This window comes from Talpa occidentalis, unplaced genomic scaffold (genome assembly GCF_014898055.3).
Source record: "Talpa occidentalis isolate TD23 unplaced genomic scaffold, MPIMG_talOcc4v2.1 talOcc4.6, whole genome shotgun sequence".
Lineage (NCBI taxonomy): Eukaryota > Metazoa > Chordata > Mammalia > Eulipotyphla > Talpidae > Talpa > Talpa occidentalis.
In genome coordinates this window covers 31204973-31225663 of record NW_023604972.1, presented here as the reverse complement: position 1 = coordinate 31225663, position 20691 = coordinate 31204973, and the positions used below count along the sequence as shown (strand labels likewise).

Here is a 20691-nt window from a genome sequence, read left to right as displayed (position 1 = left end):
ATAATCTCTAGAGATTCTGCTGCTGTTAAGTTTAGCAAATAATATAGAAAAATAAATAAGAGAAGATTGAGCCAAATTCATGTACTCACAGGCACGGAAAGAAAGTAGGACCTGTTATAGAGTTGAAGGAGGGCCTGAGTAAACTAATCAGAAATAAAATACAGTGAATACAATTGTTTCAGAATACTGCAATATGAAAACAAAGTAACAATCAAATGTTTTAGACAACATTTCCTAATAAGATTTCCCTCAATTTTTTTGCTTATGAAAGAAGGTTCCTTTTTCATGTATGCAAGTACACAAAGTAAATGAAACATAAGTAACACTGAATCAAGTCTTAGTTTTTACCTCAAAATTTTGAAAAATGAAACAGGCCAAGTTGTAAATATGCAGTAAGTTTGAACTTATTTTTATAAATAAGAATGTCTAAATGGTATATACAATAAGTAAGCATAGCTATTTATTTAATTTCTAGAATTAACAGTTTTAGCTGAAAGGAACTAGACTACCTAAGGAGGAAGCTGAGGTCCAAAATACATCTATGAGTAATCATACACATACTTAAAATTTTAAAGTCATATAAATGTGTGAAGGAATACACTGTGACCTCAATTAAACAAATTAATTTTTTTCCTGTTTGGGAATTTAAGCTTAAGGTAAATGATCTTAATAGTAAGAATATGTTAGTTTTAAAATAAGATAAATTACCTGTTGAACAAAAACGTTGTTGAGGTGACTGGCCAATCTCCGGGCAAATTGCTCTCTCAAATCACTGAAAAGCTGCTGTTGGTCTTTGACTGCCAGAAGCATGTCATGACCTGAAATTAGAATATTTTTTGACTGATTTACTGGGTAAAAGGATTTCCTTGGCCTCCCTGGTGGTGCAAGGAATTAAGACGTGACCTATGAAGCTATCCACAGCCACTGCAGCACGAGTTTGATCCCTGGCCAGGGAGCTACTCACATGGCGCAGCAGACCTCTCCTGACTCTCCCGCTGCTTTTCTCAGCAGTGTACTTCGGTTAATCTGCCTGTTCTGCTCCCTACTCTGTCTCTGGTGAATCCTCTCACCGCCCCCCCACCCCACTTCTGACCTGTACCTCAGTCCTTGTATGCATAAATCTTTAAAAAAAAAATCTTAAAAAAAAAAATTAAAAAAAAAGATTTCCTTGCTGTTTATTACATTTATGCTGGCATCCATATTTCAGTTTTGAAGAATCTAGTCTTGCTGGCTTATTCATTTGCTTAATAAAAGAAAGGTAAGCAGGAGGGAAAAAAAGAATACATAGCACAGTCTTCTCCAAGTGTGGTCCTGCTTCATTCAGTATCATCTGGGAATTTGTTAGAAATGTGGATTTGAAGGCCTCAGCCCAGACAGACTGAATCTGAGGGATAGGCCAGGCCATCTATATTTTAGCAAGCTCTCTAAGTGATTCTGATGCAAACTCAACTTTTGGATCTACTGGTCCAGCAAAACCTTATGCTCTTTTGCCTAACCAAAGCATCTACTTTGTCCTAAGGATAGTACTAAAGAAGAATCATGGTGTTAACTAGTCATTGATGGTTAATTAGGAGAAATTGAAATGAAAAACTTATTGGCAAAAGAAAAATGTATGGAAATAAATAAAACTTGAGTAATTGATAACAGAACTTTAAACCTCTTGCCCCAAATATTTCTCATTTAAAGTCTGATACCAAGTTCAGGCTTAGTCTCAGATTTTATCATTTCCAATGAGCATACCTGGTCGAAGAGCTACATTCATACACTGCAGGAGGGCATCAGCAGCATTGGTGCAGGCCTCAATGCCTCTGGAAGAAGCAAGATCTCCATCCTGAAGTGCCTTTATATGACCTTTGGCCAAGTCCATGTGGTTCTGGAATATATGTAAATATAGCATTTGCACATGTAGTTTTAGGATATTTATAGGTAAGACGGTATTCAATTCTATCAGTAGGTCTTTGGAATTATTTTATTATTGGTGGGGGGTTATTTTAAATCTTGGTTTCATGAGAAAAATAAGAAAATGTTTACAAATGGTTTCTATGTTATTGATAATTTAGAATCAGACTTACTACAAGGAACTCTATCTCAGACAGGAGTTTTACGTTATTAGTGTTGCTAAGATGAATTAGGTGGTTGCTTTCAGAGATCTGATCCATTTGTTCTTTGACACTTTGGAGCATTTCCTCATAACTGCTCAGTTTCGATTCAATTTGATCCACCTCCTTTAGAGCCTCATCCAGCAACTTCATGAGGATGTTCACTTGCTTTTCAGAGGCCATGATGGACTGGATGTTGGCCTATGAAATAAAAAACAAAAGTATTACTTCATATTTAAACGTGTACAAGAAATGTAAAGATGAAAGACTGCTAAATCTCTTTAGCAGCAGAGTAACAAAGATTGATACACACCAACACATCTATTTTATAATGTTAATATTTATTATGTTAAAGTTCTTCTTTTTACATAGTATTTCAAGAAAATACACTTTTGCCTCTATCATGGTTAGGGACCATGTGCAAACAGGGTTCTGCCCCCAAAGATAACATCAAGAACTGTATAATCTAACTTCTATAAATTAAGGGGCATTTAGACTATGTCATTGCTAATATTTCTTTCAATTGTACAGCTATAGAATTTCCCACACTTCTTAAAAACGTTTACGTAAAATTCTAAATAGAAGCATAATCATCTATGTACTATCTTAAGAGGGCAGCAGTGACATATCAGCTTTTTAAGATTACATGGAACTAATTTGTAACTGTAGTTTTATTTATGTAACAGGATACTGAAGAGCATATGGCCACTGGACAGCTGGTTCCAGTGTCTTTTTTCTTTTCTCTTTCATTTACAAGTACATTTTTCCCAGGCAAAGCAGTAAAAAGCCACCATCACTTTATCACTGCTTTCTAAATGACTCTATTGATTCTCAATTCCCTGAAATGGAAGCTGACAAACCCAAAATTAAACTGCAAAGCAATATAATGATTTAGAAATATATGCAATATTAATTAGAAAATATAACCCACTAACCTAATTAAGAAGGCAGGTAAACTGGCATGAGAAAAAAACTGTATACAAGGAATTAAAAGCATATCACTGTACAACTGAGCTGAAGTCTCACATGTTCTTTCATACACTATTCATAATAATTCCACTGTAAGTGCCGCCAAACTGTAAGAGTGAGCAGCAGGGCTCAGAAACACTGAATATGCTATTAAGTAGTAAAGCTGAAACTTGAAACTGTTCAGATTCAATTTCCACCTTCATATTTTGAAGTCTCTTCTAAGCTTTGCTTCCAATGAGTTTTGAAACTTGTAAACTTGGACATTTCATGTAATCACTGGGCCTCAGTTCAACTTCATAACTTCTCTGCCTTCCATGTATAAACTGCCAAAATTCCTAAAGTCTTTAAAAATATTCTCTGAAAATTTTTCTTTAGTGCTTGTTTACATAAAGTGAAACAAAACCACAAAGTTCTTGTTTTAGATGTTTCTCACCTAAGTGGTACTACTCTTAGTTCTTTGCTTTCTGAAGATGACACTTACAGACCTAGAAACTGTGTATACTACAAATTTAAAGGATCAATCCCAAAACATTTAAGCAGAGAAGTTTCTCCTGGTTCTCCTGTTTTCACCACATTTATTCTGGTTCCTTTGGACAAGTGATTCATTTATTTCAGCCCAATTTGTCTTTTTCTAACTTGTACCTATTTTTCATAAACCACAAAAATGCTATTCTTTTACATTCTGAGGTATTTCAGAGGCTGGGAGAAACCTACCCCCAAGCTGGTTACTGGCAGGCCACTTTTTTCTCCTATGACTTCTTATCCAGAATTTTCCTCAGCCAACTGCCTGCACTGAGCTGACTAATAGGAATGGCTCTGTCTTTAGAACAACAGTGAAAGACTGATGGCAATGCAGTAATATTCCCACTGTGAAGCCTTAAGAGCTGAGTCAGTCAAATAGGAACAAAACCTGTCTTCTTGATCCACTGTGAAGTACTCATTCATAGATTATAGGAGAGTCTTACCCCATCTAGCACCTGCAGCTCTCTGGACAACCTTTCTGCAAAGGCCTCAGCATTAGAGATTGCATATTCACAGCCTTCCATCATTATTTCAATATCCTGCTCTTCTCTTGCATTTAGTTCCTGGTATTCATCTACTGCTTCTTCATCACCTCCTGTGACACTCTGATTTTCTCCACTTGGAACAGATTCTTAAAGGTAAAAATTAAAGTAGTAAGAAAAAGTAGGAGGAACAATAAACATGGTACTTATAGATAAGGCCAGTTATAAGCACAGGTCAAATTTAGTAGCTGAAAAATAGGAAAGAATGGTTCAAAATATATGAAAAATAAAATCCTTATTTTTATAATAAACTGTATATGTTAATATGTTTATTATAACAAAAAGCATGCAATCTAAATCACTGACTAATGTTAAAACAGGTGTTAGTTACAACTTCTCCGAATATAAACTAAAATACAAAAACAAAAACAAGCACATGGAAACAATCCTAACATTTTTTCCTCCCTGAGGTGATTAATGTTCTAACAGATTATAAATTCAAAACACAAGAAAACAATTTGCTTTCCTTTTTCTCCTAGGTAAACTTTTTCTCTTTTTGTCCATCTTTGCTATTTTTTGAAAATAACTTAATTAAAATGAAAAAACGTAGCTATAATTCACAACTTATTTTGGGCACTGAAAAAATATTAATGAAATCTCCCACTTTGTTTAGAAAATCTTCACATTCATTGATTAAAATTGCTACAGATCAGCTATTGAAGTTTTCTCAATAATGCTATATAGTAAGAGAAACAGAAACTAGGTTGTTTGAAATGAAAAAATTGAATGCTTCATAATGAAAGACCAAGAGGCCAAATCTGAGGTACTTTCTGATAAAAGTTTCTGTTCAGTTCTTTGAGAGAATACATTTAGCATGTGGGGATTTTATATAAGGCTTGACGTTTGGAGAGATAAAGTGATAAAAAAATAAATTTTAACCCCTAACTAAATTTCAAAATAAAGTTACCGATTTTCATAAACTTAATGGAACATGATTAAAATCACAAACACTGATGCTTTATCATTATTTTGTATGAAAATGAATCTTTATAATTAGCATGACTTGACATGTTAATTTATCCTAAAACAAACCAAAAAAAAAAAAAAGCTAATTCAAAGCAACAAAAGATTTATTCTTAAGAATAATTCAAAAAGATGGGCCTCCCTGGTGGCGCAAGGGGTTAGAACGGGAAGCTGTCTGCAGCCTCTGCAGCACGAGTTCGATCCCCGGCCAGGGAGCTACCCACAAGGCACAGCAGACCTCTCCTAACTAGCCCACTGCTCCCCTCAATAGTGTATTTCAGTCAGTCTGCCTGTTCTGTTCCCCACTCTGTCTCTCACCCCCTGCACCTCTGGCCTGTACCCCAGCTCTTGTATGCATAAATAAATAAATCTTTATTAAAAAAAGAATAATTCAAAAAGAAAAAAGGTAATTAGGCAGGTGTAGATAACATCCCTGAAGAAAAAAAAGGGGACTAAAACCTTTGACGCAGACAATTACAGATTACAGTGTATAAATACAAATTATTTCGAGAAGTATCACCTAGCTTCTAGTCCCTTGAGTAAGTGCATTTTAGTTCATTGTGGAAATGTTAAACTGTCATGTGTGACAGCTATTAGCTTCTAGTGGGCAAATCAACAAGTATTTTAAATGATCATAACTGCTTCCAAAGTATTTTCTTACCCACAACACAGTTCTTTGGAAGTCAATAATGAATTAACTTTATTACTATATGGATTTTGTAGCCATAAAACTTACCCCTGTACACAATTCATAAAATAATGCAACCGACAGTACATAACAATGGCAAGTAATAAAAATATATGGAATAGAGTAAGAAGAAAAGGTGTTACGCACCTTCAGTAACTTTAGGCAGTTCTGGAGAGTAAAAAGGTATGAAAAAAGCAGAGGAAAGTAAGCAAAGAATATTAGCTGGGTAGAAAAGTATACAGGCTTATAATTTTAAAATACTACCCATATTTCATTTGAGCTTCATGCTAAATTAAGATCTAAAAGACAATGTCAAAATCAAGTACAAAATGGAAAGATTCATAGAGGTTAAATTTCCACAGTTCATATTTTTTTTTAAAATTCACTTTCTTGACAGTTACGAAAAATACAGTTATATTTCTATTTTCTCTCAGTCTTTTCAAGAAACAGTACTGACTAGTCTTTGGAGAAGGAAACTGGGAAACAGGTGACTTCCTTGATATTATTTTTAGGTGAGTTGTGACTCATGCATTTAATCCAGATAAGATATTTTCACTCAAGGCCCCAAACCTTAACCCAGACATTCCTTCACAGTGGATTAGTTATGACACACTGTTAGAAAGAACAAGATTGAGGTGATTTTAAAACACACAAAATATCAGTTCAAGCTGGCTTTTAAGGATTCAAATCAGAGACTTCTTAAACATTTGGTTGTAATAGTAAAAATGAAAGGCCAAACAAAAACTTCACTCTACTTCAGTTGCTAAACAAGTTTACTTTTAAAAACCTTATTCTATTGGGAAGCCCCAATTATTAGAAGGAAACTTCAATTGTTACCAATAAAAAACACTGACGCTGTTACTGCTAGCATTCACTACGAACACCCTCACTTGGATCTCTTAAAAGATGGTGGTAATTTCTCATTTGTTTTCTAACATCACCCAAAGCATAGAGACATTTATTATTTTTTATAAATAGGTCTTAATGGCCATAATTTCATATTTCATTAAAACAAGTTTGTAGATATAAAAAAGCTATTTTCTAAACTCTACTGAACCTTAGCAACAGTTACAGACTTATAGAAAGTGATCTTAGCTCATGTTGTTTATGAAGATGCCCACAATTTTGCTTTATATCCTGAACAATTATTTTATTTTTCTCAAAAACAGCAATAATCCCTTTGATTTTGGCAATATTTTTTAATGAAGTAAACACAGATAGGGTGATGTATTTTTCCATATTATAAGTTTAGTAAAATATACTAGCTTAAAATACATCTTAGGCAGTAAGAAAGCATTGAAAATACAATATTTGAAAAACTAAACAGCAAATTTGCGAATCATTCACTCGTCAAAATATTCAACCTTGAGATAGTAAAAATATATAAACCACTCAAAGCAAATTAAAGCACCAATCAACGCATGAAAAATAACTACAAATTTAAAGGTCATTCCTTTAACATACTCAGTAGTCCAGATTTAGGGCCATATGATGCTAAGACGGCAACTGAGGGTTCCTACACAAAGCCATCCCCATTGGCAGAAGGAACACAGGTACTGACAGATGTGATTTGCCTCTGCCAGGTACAAGCTTAAAGCCTGAGTTCAACAATGGGTTCACCAGTTAATAAGTGTTGGAAAAGAATACAGAGAGAAAAAGACCTATGGCCATACAGAAAAGAAAAAAGTAAAACGAAATAGAGAGGACAGAGTCAATGAGTAAATGAGAGCTTGAAGTGTCTGAAACTGTTATTTTTTAGGTCAAAATGTTTCAACTTGGTAGCATATTTTTATAACTTAGCAAATTTAAGTTTTTTTCCTCAATAATAAGGAGCAATAATTATTTCTCAGTAAAACTAAATTTTAACCCTGCTCACCTGCATATTGTTATTTTAACTGCTTTCTTTGAGATAAGGAATATACACAAATAGCATCCACACGGCATACAGAATCATTTTCTTACAATGTTTATGAAAGATATTTCAAAAGAATAAAACCTCAGCATACATTTTCAATAATTAACATTAACATTTTTATCTAACAACAAAATATTTTATAACATACATAATACAGATCAAAAATACCTAAAAACCTCATGTGTAAGGATTTTACCCTGATAATATAATAATGGCTGACATTTAAAGAGTACTCACTATATACTTAACATTGTTCTGATCACATTCATTAATTAATTCAACCCTCACAACAACCCTAAGGGGTAGGTACTATTATCATCTCTATTTCTGAGATAAAGAAAACCAAAACATGGAGTTATTCAAGGCCTCATAGTTACTATGTGACAAACAGGATTTGAACTCAGCCAGAGTTGTGTTCTTAACCTTTACACCTATAACTGGCACAAAATACAGCTACAAGGATATTCGTTTCAGTGTTGGTTAAAATAAGCAAAGATTGGAAAATTAAAAATGATGAATTATGGTATATCATACAATGGAATACTATGGTACCATTAAAAATAAAGATAGAAGAAGTATTTGATAACATGGAAAAATGTTCATGCTATATTATGTGAACTGTGAGGCAACAGAATGTAAATTTCTTTACATAAAAATTTAAATACACATAGATAAAAGACTAGAAAAAGATTTAACAAAATGTTATACTAGTTACCTCTAAGGATTAAGTCTACGGGTGATTTTTATTTAACATTGATTTTCGATAATGAACAAGCATCACTTCTGCAATAAGAAAAATGTATTTTAAATTCCTTTACAAAAATAATGCAGTATTCTAATTACTATGAATAATATCAAATTATAAATTCACGTATAGAAACACTTGATTACATTTATATACACTATATATACATTTATATACATAAAATTTAGAAATACATTTTTATTTAACTTTACCTTCTAATAGCTGTGAGCTAACATTGACAAAATCAATTTTCTTCCGGAGATATCGCTGATTTAATTTCCAAATACATGAAATGAATGTATTCTTTTCAGCTGTACTGCTGGCAACCCATTTATATATTTTTTCAAAATGTAAATCAAATTCTGGATTTTCCTGAAATAAAAATATACAAAGATACTGTTTTTTCTCATATCCTTTTCATTATTCTGAAAACTGTATTTTAATAAAATGAAGTTGAAACTGTTATTGGAAAAATCACTATTAAAGATTTCTATTTGCAGAGATGTATTCAAAGAATTCAACTTATAGTAAAAACTTTGATTGCTTAGCAAAAGATGCTAGATAAAAAAAAAAAAACAACAAAACACAGTATTTAGTAATTTCCTTTCTATACCCTTAACTCTGTGAGAGGAAATATAGGATATCTATTTAATTGCTTTATGTATCAGCTTCCTACTCTGTAAGTTGACAGTGGTCTCCAGTATTGAATGTGGACCTAATTTTTCTGTTTAAATTGCCTATAAGGTTTTAGAGTTATATCTCTTCTTTAATAATGTACTATTATTAATAACAGTAAGTTGATAATAACTTCATGATAAAGAGTATATATTCTAATTATAACATATGAGAAAAAAATACAATCTATACCCTGATGTGGTTTCCAAGAACAAATAATGTGAAAGCAGGGACTGCTCCTAGTTTCAATTTTGAAAATTCAGAATGATTAAGGGTATTACAAAAGTAAAAATAATACTGAGGGGGCCTCCCTGGTGGCACAGGGGGTTAAGCGCAGCACTGTGAGGCAGTCTGCAGCCTCTGCAGCATGAGTTAGATCCCCAGCGGCCAGGGAGCAACCCACACAGCGCAGAGGACCTCTCCTGTCTCGCCCACTCTCTCCTCAGCAGTGTATTTTCAGTTGATCTGCCTGTTCTGTTACTCACTCTGTCTCTGGTGAGTCCTCTCACCCCTCACATCTCTGGGCTGTACCTCAGCTCTTGTGTACATAAATAAATAAATAAATAAATAAATAAAAATAAATAAATAAATAAAATCTTAAAAAATAATAATAATACTGAGGTCCTTAAAAGTTTTTTCAAATGAAAAAAGATGTAAAAGAACTGCAGTATGCTCTCCACATACTTCTTAGTAATAATTTCATGCCAAGCTAGTAATTCTCCCTTGAGTAGAATGACTTGATTATTACATAATGGATAAATACATATAAATGGATACTTTCTATCACATTTGAGGAAAAATATGATCAAATGTTTTTTAAAAAATATTTACTTTTAGCTGAGGTAGCACAGGGGTATCCCCATCAAGTACTACCACCATAGTGAACCCACTACCAACTCAGCCATATTCCACCACCACAGACCATTATGCCCACCTCCCTACCTGTTCTTTCCCTGACTCAACCCCTCCCCTTTGTGCCTCAGTCCTACAGTCAGTTATCTAAGGTTAGTTTTTCAGCTTGTCTTTATCTGACTATTTAGTTACTTTATATTCCACATACTAGTGATACCATCCAGTATTTTTTCTCCGATTGTTTTGCTTAACATTATCCTTTCAAGCTCCATCCCTGTTGCCACAAAGGGCATGAATTTATCTTTTTTGAGGATCAAATGTTCTTAATGTGGATAAAATAAACATTACGTTATTATATGTAATATATCTTATATATACATATATGCATTGTAATATATAATATATATACAATAAATAATAGAAGACTAATAATATGTTGCGTTAAAGTGTTACTTGAGGACAACAAAATGTATTGATATAGGCCTTAAAAGAAAGGGATGTTATATCAGACTTTTACTATGAAGGGCAGGGGTAATTTAGGGATCAGGACCTGATCTTTGGTACAATAAGGTATTACAGTAGCCTGGAACTACTAATTAGTTTAATTTATAGCTCAATAGGCAGAACTGATGTGTCAAAAGATGAAAAAGTCTCATTTACAATGAAAAGGTAATTGCATTATTACTTACAAAAAAATCTAAGAGTATTGGCAACTAATAAGAATCTTGATGGGAAATGATCTCTTCCCTGGGAATATTTCCCATAATGCCATAAAAGAAGTTGAGTGCTCCAGTGGCAACACTTACACAAATCAATGTGTGATACTAAATGGCTAATGTTAGGTTACTTATAAAAATTTTATGTTTTATATCCATATATAGTGTACTCACCCAAGGGTGTCTACATAAAATGAAGGAAAAAACAACAACAACAAAACAAAGTCCATTAAGCAAGTCAGCAACAAAGCAAAGTTAGCTGTAAGAAATCATTCAAGTAAGCATTCTGTAACCATTAGTGAATTATGCAAAGTCAATGGGGTTATGAAGTGCAAAACTATTGAGGAGGAAAAGGCTTTTTAATAAAGATGCATTTCCAAAAAGTCCTTAAAGTCCTGTCTCTTAAACACATATCTACCAAAAAGGTGTCTACTCTTGAACTTTCCTTTTTGGTAACGGGAATTACTAATTTAGTAAGTGTTAAAAAAAAATCCCATATTCTTTCCAAATAACACACACACTCAAAGCACCCGTCAAATCCTGTTCCACTCTCCAAATTTCTTTAGGGATAAAGCAAAAACCCAGTTTGTCTAAAATACCAAAAGACAGCTCTATACCTGGAAGAAATCTGAATTCTATAGATATGCAGGATTCTCCTAAAGTTTTTGTTTCCTTCATTTAAAAAATGACATCTGACTTAACTACTTGTCATTTTTCTCCTGCTTTTAGCTCCTCAGAGGTTTGCACCAGGTTAAGGGTAAAGACAGACTCTTATTTCACTAGATTGCTCTACAAAGTATACCTATCACTACATAAATGTAAATCTTGCTATTAGTCCCCCCAGTAGTACACATGGGAACAGTTCCTAGAATTCTGGATGTGTTTTGGGCTGCAAAGGAAGATGAAGAACAGAATTAAGAGGAGGAGGAGGAGGCACTTAATTTAACCAGACGAGTGCTACCTGATACCTTAGAAAACAAGGTATTACTGTGAAAAGCCTTAAATTATCAGGAATAAGGGTAGTTCTTTAGCAGTATCATATCCAACCTTTTTGTGGTTTGAGTATAGGTTAAGTGAAAGGTGTAAGATTTACATTCTTATCTCTTGTTATTTATATTTCTTAAATTAAGGGGGGTAATTTACTATTACTTCCTTTACTTGAGTCATCAACCATCAAACTATGGCCTCAAAAGGTCAGCCTGGTTGCCTACATTAAACTGTGAGAGCTAAGGAAGACTCACTTTGGTTATAGTATAAACAAGATTCTCAACTAGGTTTTACCAAATCAATGATTTTTTTTTAAAAACCACTTACATAACACACCACTTTAAAATTCATACTAGGGCCTCCCCGGTGGCGCAGCGGTTGAGCACTGGGTTGAGAAGCTGCCCACAGCCTCTGCAGCGCCGGTTTGATCCGCGGCCGCTGGGTGAGGGTCCCACATGGCTCACAGACCTCTCCTGCTGCCCGCTGCTCCCCTCAGCAGTGTACTTCGGTCCTTCTGCCTGCTCTGCTCCCTGCTCTGGCTCTGGTGAATCCTCTCACCCTCCCATGCTTCTGACTATACCCAGTGCTTGTATAAATAAATAAATAAATCTTTTAAAAAAAAAGTGGTTATTAAAATTGTATAATTAAAAAAATTCATACTAAATTTATATATAATATAAATTTATATATAAATTTATATATAATCCATAAATTTATATGTGTAGAATATACATATAAGAGTGTGTGTGTGTGTGTGTGTGTGTGCATATATAATCCTGGTTATTTTGCTCTAGTTTATGTAGCTTATGTACAAACATAATTGTAGTCCACAAAAAGCAAAATCAATAATCAAGTATATATACATATATACTAATTTTTAATAGTCTGAGAGTGGAGAATGGGAAAATGAAAGATTGAATAATACATTTTTAAACTAATTCTTGGTTAGTTGGTGTAACAGTAGATCACAAAACAAGTTTAGATCACCTTAGAAGGCATAATACTATGTTATAAAATGAAAGACACTTTCTGACACAGGTCAAATAACTATGAAAAACATACTTTAATGGCATCCTTAGCATCTACCACAGCAAGATCTCGAAGAGCCCATGCAATCTGTCTTTTGTAGAAATCTCCTTTATCAGATTTTTTGACTTTAACCACCTTCACCTGCACAGGGCGTTCAGTAGTCACTGTGGAGCAAAACATACAATTTCATTAGAAATATTATTCACTCATTCTTTATTCTTTCACTTATTGCAAATACAGCTGTCAGGTGGCTTTATGTGATACCAAAACAGAGCTGTATTTTATAACACATACTATAACTGAGGAATGTACAGAATACTAATAGGAGCACCTAAATCATACTAGAGGGTAGTAGGCAGATTTCTTGAAAAGTAAAAGTTTCAGACCAGTTTTAAAGGAACAGTAAGATAAAGAGAGGTCTAAAAGATGAATGACAAATGTATAGCCAGAGGGGTTTGGAAAAGCATAACACCACATCAGAGAAAAGTAGTTAAGTAGTTCAAGATAAATTATACATGTAATAAAGTGGATGGAAATGAAATTACTGAAAAAGATAGAAGGTCAGATCATAAAGAACCTTTATTTGAAGTTATGGAAATGCTCTAAGAGGATTTTTCACTAGGGAAATGACATGCCCTAATTTTCAGTTTTTAAAAAATTACTCTGGAGGCAGAATACAGATGGACTGAAGTGAATGCCAATACCTTTGAAAACTCAGATAAAATGGCTGAATTTCTAAAAAAAAAAAAAAGTAATAGAAAATATGGAAAGTTCTATAAACATTAAAGAAATGTGTCACTAAGTAAAAAACTCCTCCCCATCTCCAAAACTAGTCAAACAATTTTATTGGTATCTTTTGCCAAGCTTTTCAAGGAATGAAAAGTGCCAAATATACACAACTATTCCAGGGTACAAAAACAAATGAACATTCCCAACTACTTTATAACTTTGGTTATAAAGTCAGACAAAGATCATGTGAAAAAGAAAATTACAGGACCTTGAACTAAAGATAAAGAACATGGATGAAAAATCTTAAATACTATATTGACAAACTTAATGCAAGGATATACACAAAGACAATATTTCAATTCTTTAATTCCAAGATGTACATTTCTTTTCACACTTAAAAACCCCTAAAATCAGGAGAAGTTTGAAAACTGATGCAGTACCATAGCATATTTGTAGTGGTACATAAAATAATATGTGCTGACATGAGGTACATGAGCTTATTCCAGGATGTTAATTTGTATTTGACAAACCAAGTGTAATTATTCAACACACTAACAAATTAAAGGAGAAAAGTATATGATAATCCTAATGATTTGGAAAAAAGATAAAATTTAGCATCCACTCTTGATAAAAAAAAGAAGGAAAAAAGGTAAGACAGTAGGAATGAAGGGAACTTCCTTAGCCTTGTAAAGGATAGCTACAAAAAAAAAAAAAAAAAAAAAACCTTGGAGTAACTGTCATGCTAAAAGGTGAAGTCATTCCTGTGAAATCCAAAACTATTGATGGTCCTAACCAGCAGACTAAAGTAACAAAAATAAATAAAATGTATAAAGGCTATAAAGGAAGAAAACATCACTACTTACAGAGTCTATAGGTAATTGTAATAGATTCAGCAAGACTAATAAAGAAATTGATATAAAAAACAACTGTATGTCTAGATTCTAACAATAAATAATTGTAAAAGTATATTAACATTCATTAAAATTTAAGCGTCCTGCTTTGAGTAAGACAGTATCAAAAGAATTATAAGACAACCCACAGATGAAGACAAAATATTTTCCAAAGATACATTTGATAAAGAACTATATCCAGAATATATAAAAAAAAACTCTTAAAATTCAACAATAAGAAAACAAGAAACCAGATTTAAAAATGAGCCAGAGGCCTTAACAGATTCCTCACTAAAATACATGCAGATGGCAACTAAGCGTATGTAATGACACTCATTATCATGTGCTATCAGGGAAAGGCAAAATAAAACAAAAACCTGTTAGTATAGGGAAATTCCAGAACACTGACACCCCAAATGGAGCAGCAGGAACTCTTATACATTGCTGATGGGAATGCAAAATGGCACAGTCACTTTGGAAGATAGTTTGGCAATTTCTTATAAAACTAAACATACTCTTATTATATGATTCAGCAACTGTGCCCCTTGGTATTTATTTACCGAAAAGAGTTGAAAACATGTCCACATAAGGAACACAATGTCCTCATAGGGAATTTGAGAACTTTTTCTTACTAGATACCCACCTGTGGCACACAAAAAACAGTTTTTTTTCTTTTTTCCTGCTTTGCAGACATTGACAATACTCAGCAAGCGCTCATCATTGGGTGTAAAAATGTCTCTTTGTAGTGCATGCTTGATAGCTGTCATCTTTACTCAGCTAAAGAATTCAGAAATACAGGTAAGAGGTGCATTCTTAGAATGAGTCTATCTTGTATTATTCAACTTATGATTTTAAAAATGACCTTATTTATGGCTAACAGGACTAGTTCACCAGTTTATCAATCTCTATAAAGTATTTTTCTCTCCACTTCTCTTGGGCAACCTATCATATGCCACTTAAAAAGGCCCCATGTCCACGTTCACTGCTTCATTACAAATACTATCTGCAGCCTCTGCTGCATGAGTTCCATCCCCAGCCAGGGAGCTACCCACATGGTGCAGCAGACCTCTCCTAACTTGCCCGCTGCTCCCCTCCACAGCATATTTCAGTTAATCTGCCTGTTCTGTTCCCCAATCTGTCTCTGGTGAATCCTCTCACCTCCCCACCACACCTCTGGCCTGTACCTCGGTTCTTGTATGCATAAATAAATATTTAATAACAACAACAAAACCAAATACTAAATCCAAACTTTTATGTTAATCAAAAGTTTAACAATTTCTTTAATGATTCCTTCTCTTTTTCCCCATCAGTGTTGCTGCAAGCCCTTACTTCTCCCCTTTAGCACCCAAATGTAGGGCCAGCCTCCTCCCTCTATGCAAATGATCACCTTCTACCCTGCAGAAAACATAGAAGCCATAAGTACAATTCTCCCCATTTGCTATTTTCTCCATCTCTCTACTCTCCACTCATCCAAACTTCTATTCTACCCAACACAAAATGTTCATGTTACTGATCCCTTGATATGTTCTAGGGTCTTGGTATTGTGTTATAAACTCTGCTCCATCTTATGCTCAAGACACACTGGATTCTGGCCAGTTTACTTTGCATCTCTGGGCTTTTGTTCTTGCAATTTCCACTTCCTGGAATTCTTTTCTCCCTGGGAAATTCCAACTCATTCCTCAAGATCCTACCAAGATCTCACCTCTTCTTTGAAGCAGTCACACATGTACAAAAAAAGTTAAATACTTTTCTACTTCTCCAACATTTTCCTTCCACTCAGCTAACATAACACTTACAGGCCATATTTTTCTAGCCAGTTATATTCTTCCTCTCAACCTCCCCACCCCTTTAAATATAGTTCTTTTCAGGCAAGGACCATGTCTTATTCATCTTTGTATTCCTTGGTAAAGACACAGCAAACATTTAATAAATTAATGAAAATGATAGCACCAAATAACACCACTAGTTCCCCTAAGATTCTCCCTTTCCAACTCTCATATCTGTACGTCCATGTTCAAAATCTCTATCTTTGTATATAGGAGATCTGCTATCATATTCTGCTAATTTCTCATCTATACATAATTTATTCTGTCTTTCTTATTTCTCATACCAAAACACTAACCCAGGTTCACAACTATATCTATCTAACATTAAAGTATCTGGCTATCTCTTTGCAAGCTTCCACAATCCCCAATCCCTTGATACATATTAAAATATAGTTTTCATCACAAAACACTGTTATTCAATATTTTCAAACGTTCCCAAACACAAACCTTCCACTCCAAGCCCTCTTATTTTTTCTGGGAGTTAAATCTTTGCTTAGATGCTTTTCCATGTAGGGATTATCATCCTCTCCCCATCCAAACTGTGATTACACGTCATGATTTATATGGAATCAATAAAAACCTTACTCAAAATTGATGTCTCCTCTCAGTTGCTACAGCACTTACTGCATTTACTAAAAAGTCAAGCACTTCCTGCCTGATCACAAGCTCCTGGATCTCAAGAACTCCCCTGGGAGTGGGGGTAGGGGAGGACAGAGAGACAGTGACAGGAGAGACAGAGAGAAAGATGCTCTGTATTGTGTTCTTAGTATTAGTAGGAACTCAACATAACCTCCTGAAGTAACCTGAACTGAAAAGTAAAATGAATCAAAAAGTCAAATAAATAGTGTCCAACCTTTACCACACAGTAGTCAAATGCAAACACGGTGAATGTTAGGTGGTGTTAAAAAAAAAAAAAAAAAAAAAAAAGAGGACAGGGCATACCTCACAAAGGAGTAAGGCATGATGAAAAACACTATGACTCTCATTCACTCCGCAAATATTGATGCCTACTGAGTGTGCAGCACTATGTTCCAGGTTACTGTGCTGAGTATGACAGACTATGTTCATAAAGACAGAAAGGGCATTTACATTCTGCATTTGCATTCCAAGGATGCAGTGATTAATTCTCCCGTCTTTACAGTGCTTCTCTATTAAGTCAGTGAACAAGTCACTAGAGGTCCTTTAAAACTATATTCTAGGTTTAAGAACCCATTTCTGACCCAGTTCCTGAGCCTGTGAGCCACTGCTTCCCAGTGTTCTTGTTTCCTTAAATTCATTCAGCCGGGCCATCACACTGCGTGACAAATAGCCTGTCAATGTCAGTCCCCGTGTGGACTGAGCCCCGTATCTACATCGAGACGTCTTCACGCATGGAACACTGTCCTCCAGAAGAGACAGCGGGGCACGCAAACAGGGACTTCAGAGGTTAAGAAAAAAATGGGGATTTGGAAAATAAAAGGCAAAACGCTGTCCCGTCTTCCTGTCCTGGTCCACATCAAAGAACAAACGCCTTAAGGCTGGTTTGCACAAACGAAATCTGGCTCCCACCGCGGAACTGAAAACGGACCTGTGAAGGTGGCCCCGCAGCCCCCAGGGCGGCAAAGGGGCGGGGGATGCTCCCGCCGGAATCTGTGCTTTAGCCAGACCGGCGGGGAAGGGGACGGGGCCTGACGGCGGGCGGAGAGGCACCAAGCCGGGCGCAGGGCAGCAGGGCCGTCGAGGCTGCACGTCAGAACCTGGCGCCCGCCGGTCCGCCGCCGCCAGGACTTCTGGGCAGCCGCGGCCCATCGCTTACCCGCAAGGCCGGACCGAGCCCGGCTGTGCCGAGGCGGGTCCTCTAAGACGGAGAACGGGTGGGGCTGGGACGGCCACCGCTACTAAGCTGCGTCCCCTTAATGGAACGGTAAACGGGAAGCGACCGTTCCGCCACCACTTCCCATATCCGGGCACGTGACAGGGCTCCATGCCGGAAGTGACCCCGCAAAGAAGGGCGGGGAGGCGGTGGGAAAAAGGCAGCGACCAATACACGCGGAGGGGGCGGGGCTCCGCCCAATGGGCGTGGCGAGGTCAGGCCAGTCCTCGCGGGAGGGGTGTGTAAAGGAGGAGCGGGCGCCTTTCCCGTGGAGTCTGACTGGGGCCTTGGGGATTTGGTGTGACGGGACGGTCTCTAGAAGTTACTTGTTGAGCTTTTCGGCAGTTGTTTTCTTTTTTGTATATGTAGAGCTTTGTTGATTCTAGATCCTTGTTACTTTTGTCATGGGAAGCGTAAATGAGTTAAAAATCTCTAGGAGAGGCTTCCCTGGTGGCGTAGGTGGTTGAGCACAGTGCTGTGAAGCTGTCCGCAGCCTCTGCAGCACTGGTTCGAATCCCGACCAGCCGGGGAGATACCCACATGGCGCGGCAGACCTCTCCTGTCTAGCCCGCTGCTCCCCTCAGCAGTGTATATCGGTCCTTCTGCCTGTTCTGTTCCCTGCTCTGTCTCTGGTGAATCCTCTCACCCTCCCGCACATCTGGCCTGTACCCGGGATCTTGTATGAATGAATAAATAAATCTAAAAAAAATCTGTAGGAGAGGGACCCAGACATCAATGTTTTTTATATAGTCCAAGATGATTCTAATATGTAGCTAAGGTTGAGAAGGTGTAGTGACCTTGATATTCAAAGTGTAAACCAGCTGCTTGGGCATCATCTGAGGGTTTTGCAACAACAAAAAAGACTAGAGCTTATTTCAAATACACTGAATTGGAATCTGAATCTTAAAAAAATGATGCCTATGCACATTTATTTGAAAAGCACATGATGTTGCTGGCTGCAAAGCAAGTGATTCATTTATTCCATATGTCTGGCACCTATATTATGCAAGGCACTTCCAGATCCAAAGGTGAATTGACTGAATCCAACCCTGAACAAGTTAACAATACAGTAGGGTTAAACAAGGTGTAGATACATATACATATAATATGTACAAAATAAGTGGCCAGAGAGAGTTACAAGTCAGATGAGGGTTGAAAATTCAAAGGAGTGTTTTCTTTGCTTCACAGTCCTTTCCAGGGTTTCTGCTTTGCAAGGGTTCTGCAGGGATCGTTTCATGCAAGCATTCATTTATTTTACAACCAACCAGTGCTGCATTTGTGCCAAACCCTGTATTAACTGCTGAAGATACAAAGACAGGAATTCCACTCAGAAGGGAGGGCTTTCTCTTTAGGGAGACAGTGTTAATTAAATGGATAAATTACAATCCAGTGAGGCAAACTCAACAACAACAAAAAAGGCTAAATGCCATGAGAATACAAGAGAGGGAGTAACACTGTAAAAAATGTCATTGAGAAAGCGATATATGAACTATGCAAAGTATCTTTCAGTGTTTATCTGAGATATAATATGCTGAGAAAATCAGCAGAAATAGTGGGGGCCTGTTTGCTATTGAGATAAACATGCTGTAGTCAACACTGCTTGGGATGCTTTTCAATTTCATTGAATGACTTCTTTTTAAAAGCAGGATCTGTATCTAGTCCTGTCTCTACAGAGACCCTTGAGATCCTCCCTCCCCCCACGGTATGTTGGGGGGTGAATTGCATTTCAGAAGCCTGGACATCTTCTCAAAACTCCAGATTTGTGTATCCACTGCCTCTACAATATTTCCACTGGGGTATCTGTTAGGTATCATAAACTTACATGTCCAAAAATTAAAAATTAAATTCTCCTTTCTCCTCCTGGATTTCCCCAAAAGTAGAGGTTAAAACAAACTTACATGCAGTAATTTCATTGGGACACTGGCCCAAGGGAGCAAAAGTGAGAGAAAGGGAAGGATAGTAAAATAAGGAAGAGGGAAAGGTCATATAAGGATGTATTACTGAGTTGGCTGCTAGCATGTTTGAATGTTATCTCTATCCTTTACAACCATTTGAGAAGCATTCTGACATAAATCTCAAAACTATCCACTGAAAACTGGAATGGTGGAAGCCTTTACCTTTTAGCTCCTGCGTAAGTACCATTCACTAACCGATTGCCTTACCAGAGCTTCTATCTGTTACTTCCTGTCCATCTTTGGTCAAAAGTTACTTCTCTGAATATTAACTACTCCACACCTTCAAATTGCACAATTATGAATGTCATGCTGACTCTCATATCAAAGGAATCCAGAGGCAGGAAGTGAGAGGAGAGGTTCTGTCGTGTTGCACTTGCTGAATCAGCTCATGAAACTGTTTAGAACAGGTGCTACAGCAGTAGTTGAAGTGAGACCGCAGGGATTTGAAGTAATGACAGGAGGTACACAGAAGGACACAGAAGGTGTCCATTTCAGCACATTTCTTGCAAACCCTGTAAATGTTTTTATTTTAGGTTAATATTTTCTATACATAAAACAAACAATGAAGAATATTGCTCCACGCTCTGTCTACTAGGAATTCCCCTTCACCTTTGTTCTTTAGAGCTTGCAGTGAGTGGGAATATAGTGCATCAGCAGACCAATTTTGCTCAACAGTCAACATAATATGCCATGTGTGTGCCACCTTGATTTTTTGATTCTGTGTTAGGTAGTCACAG

The 20691-nt window shown here is 36.1% G+C and overlaps 1 protein-coding gene across 6 annotated transcripts in view; it reads right to left on the bottom strand.

Annotated features, from left to right (window-relative positions):
• Positions 1 to 18099, bottom strand: part of EXOC1 (exocyst complex component 1) — a 47919-nt gene extending 29820 nt beyond the window's left edge. For 2 of the 6 annotated variants that reach the window (XM_037529133.1, XM_037529137.2), the window contains exons 1-9: positions 17943 to 18099; positions 14965 to 15098; positions 12736 to 12866; positions 8656 to 8815; positions 5931 to 5951; positions 4034 to 4221; positions 2073 to 2300; positions 1741 to 1873; positions 709 to 818 (exon numbers count right to left, since the gene is read on the bottom strand). In XM_037529133.1, coding sequence (XP_037385030.1) covers positions 709 to 818; positions 1741 to 1873; positions 2073 to 2300; positions 4034 to 4221; positions 5931 to 5951; positions 8656 to 8815; positions 12736 to 12866; positions 14965 to 15088 — 1095 coding nt within the window. In that variant the 5' untranslated portion in view covers positions 15089 to 15098; positions 17943 to 18099. Of the gene's footprint in view, positions 1 to 708; positions 819 to 1740; positions 1874 to 2072; positions 2301 to 4033; positions 4222 to 5930; positions 5952 to 8655; positions 8816 to 12735; positions 12867 to 14964; positions 15099 to 17000; positions 17043 to 17714; positions 17861 to 17942 lie in introns of those variants that run through there. The other 4 variants (XM_037529136.1, XM_037529139.2, XM_037529135.2 and 1 more) reach the window with 3 other exon arrangements.
• Positions 18100 to 20691: the final 2592 nt, after the last annotated feature.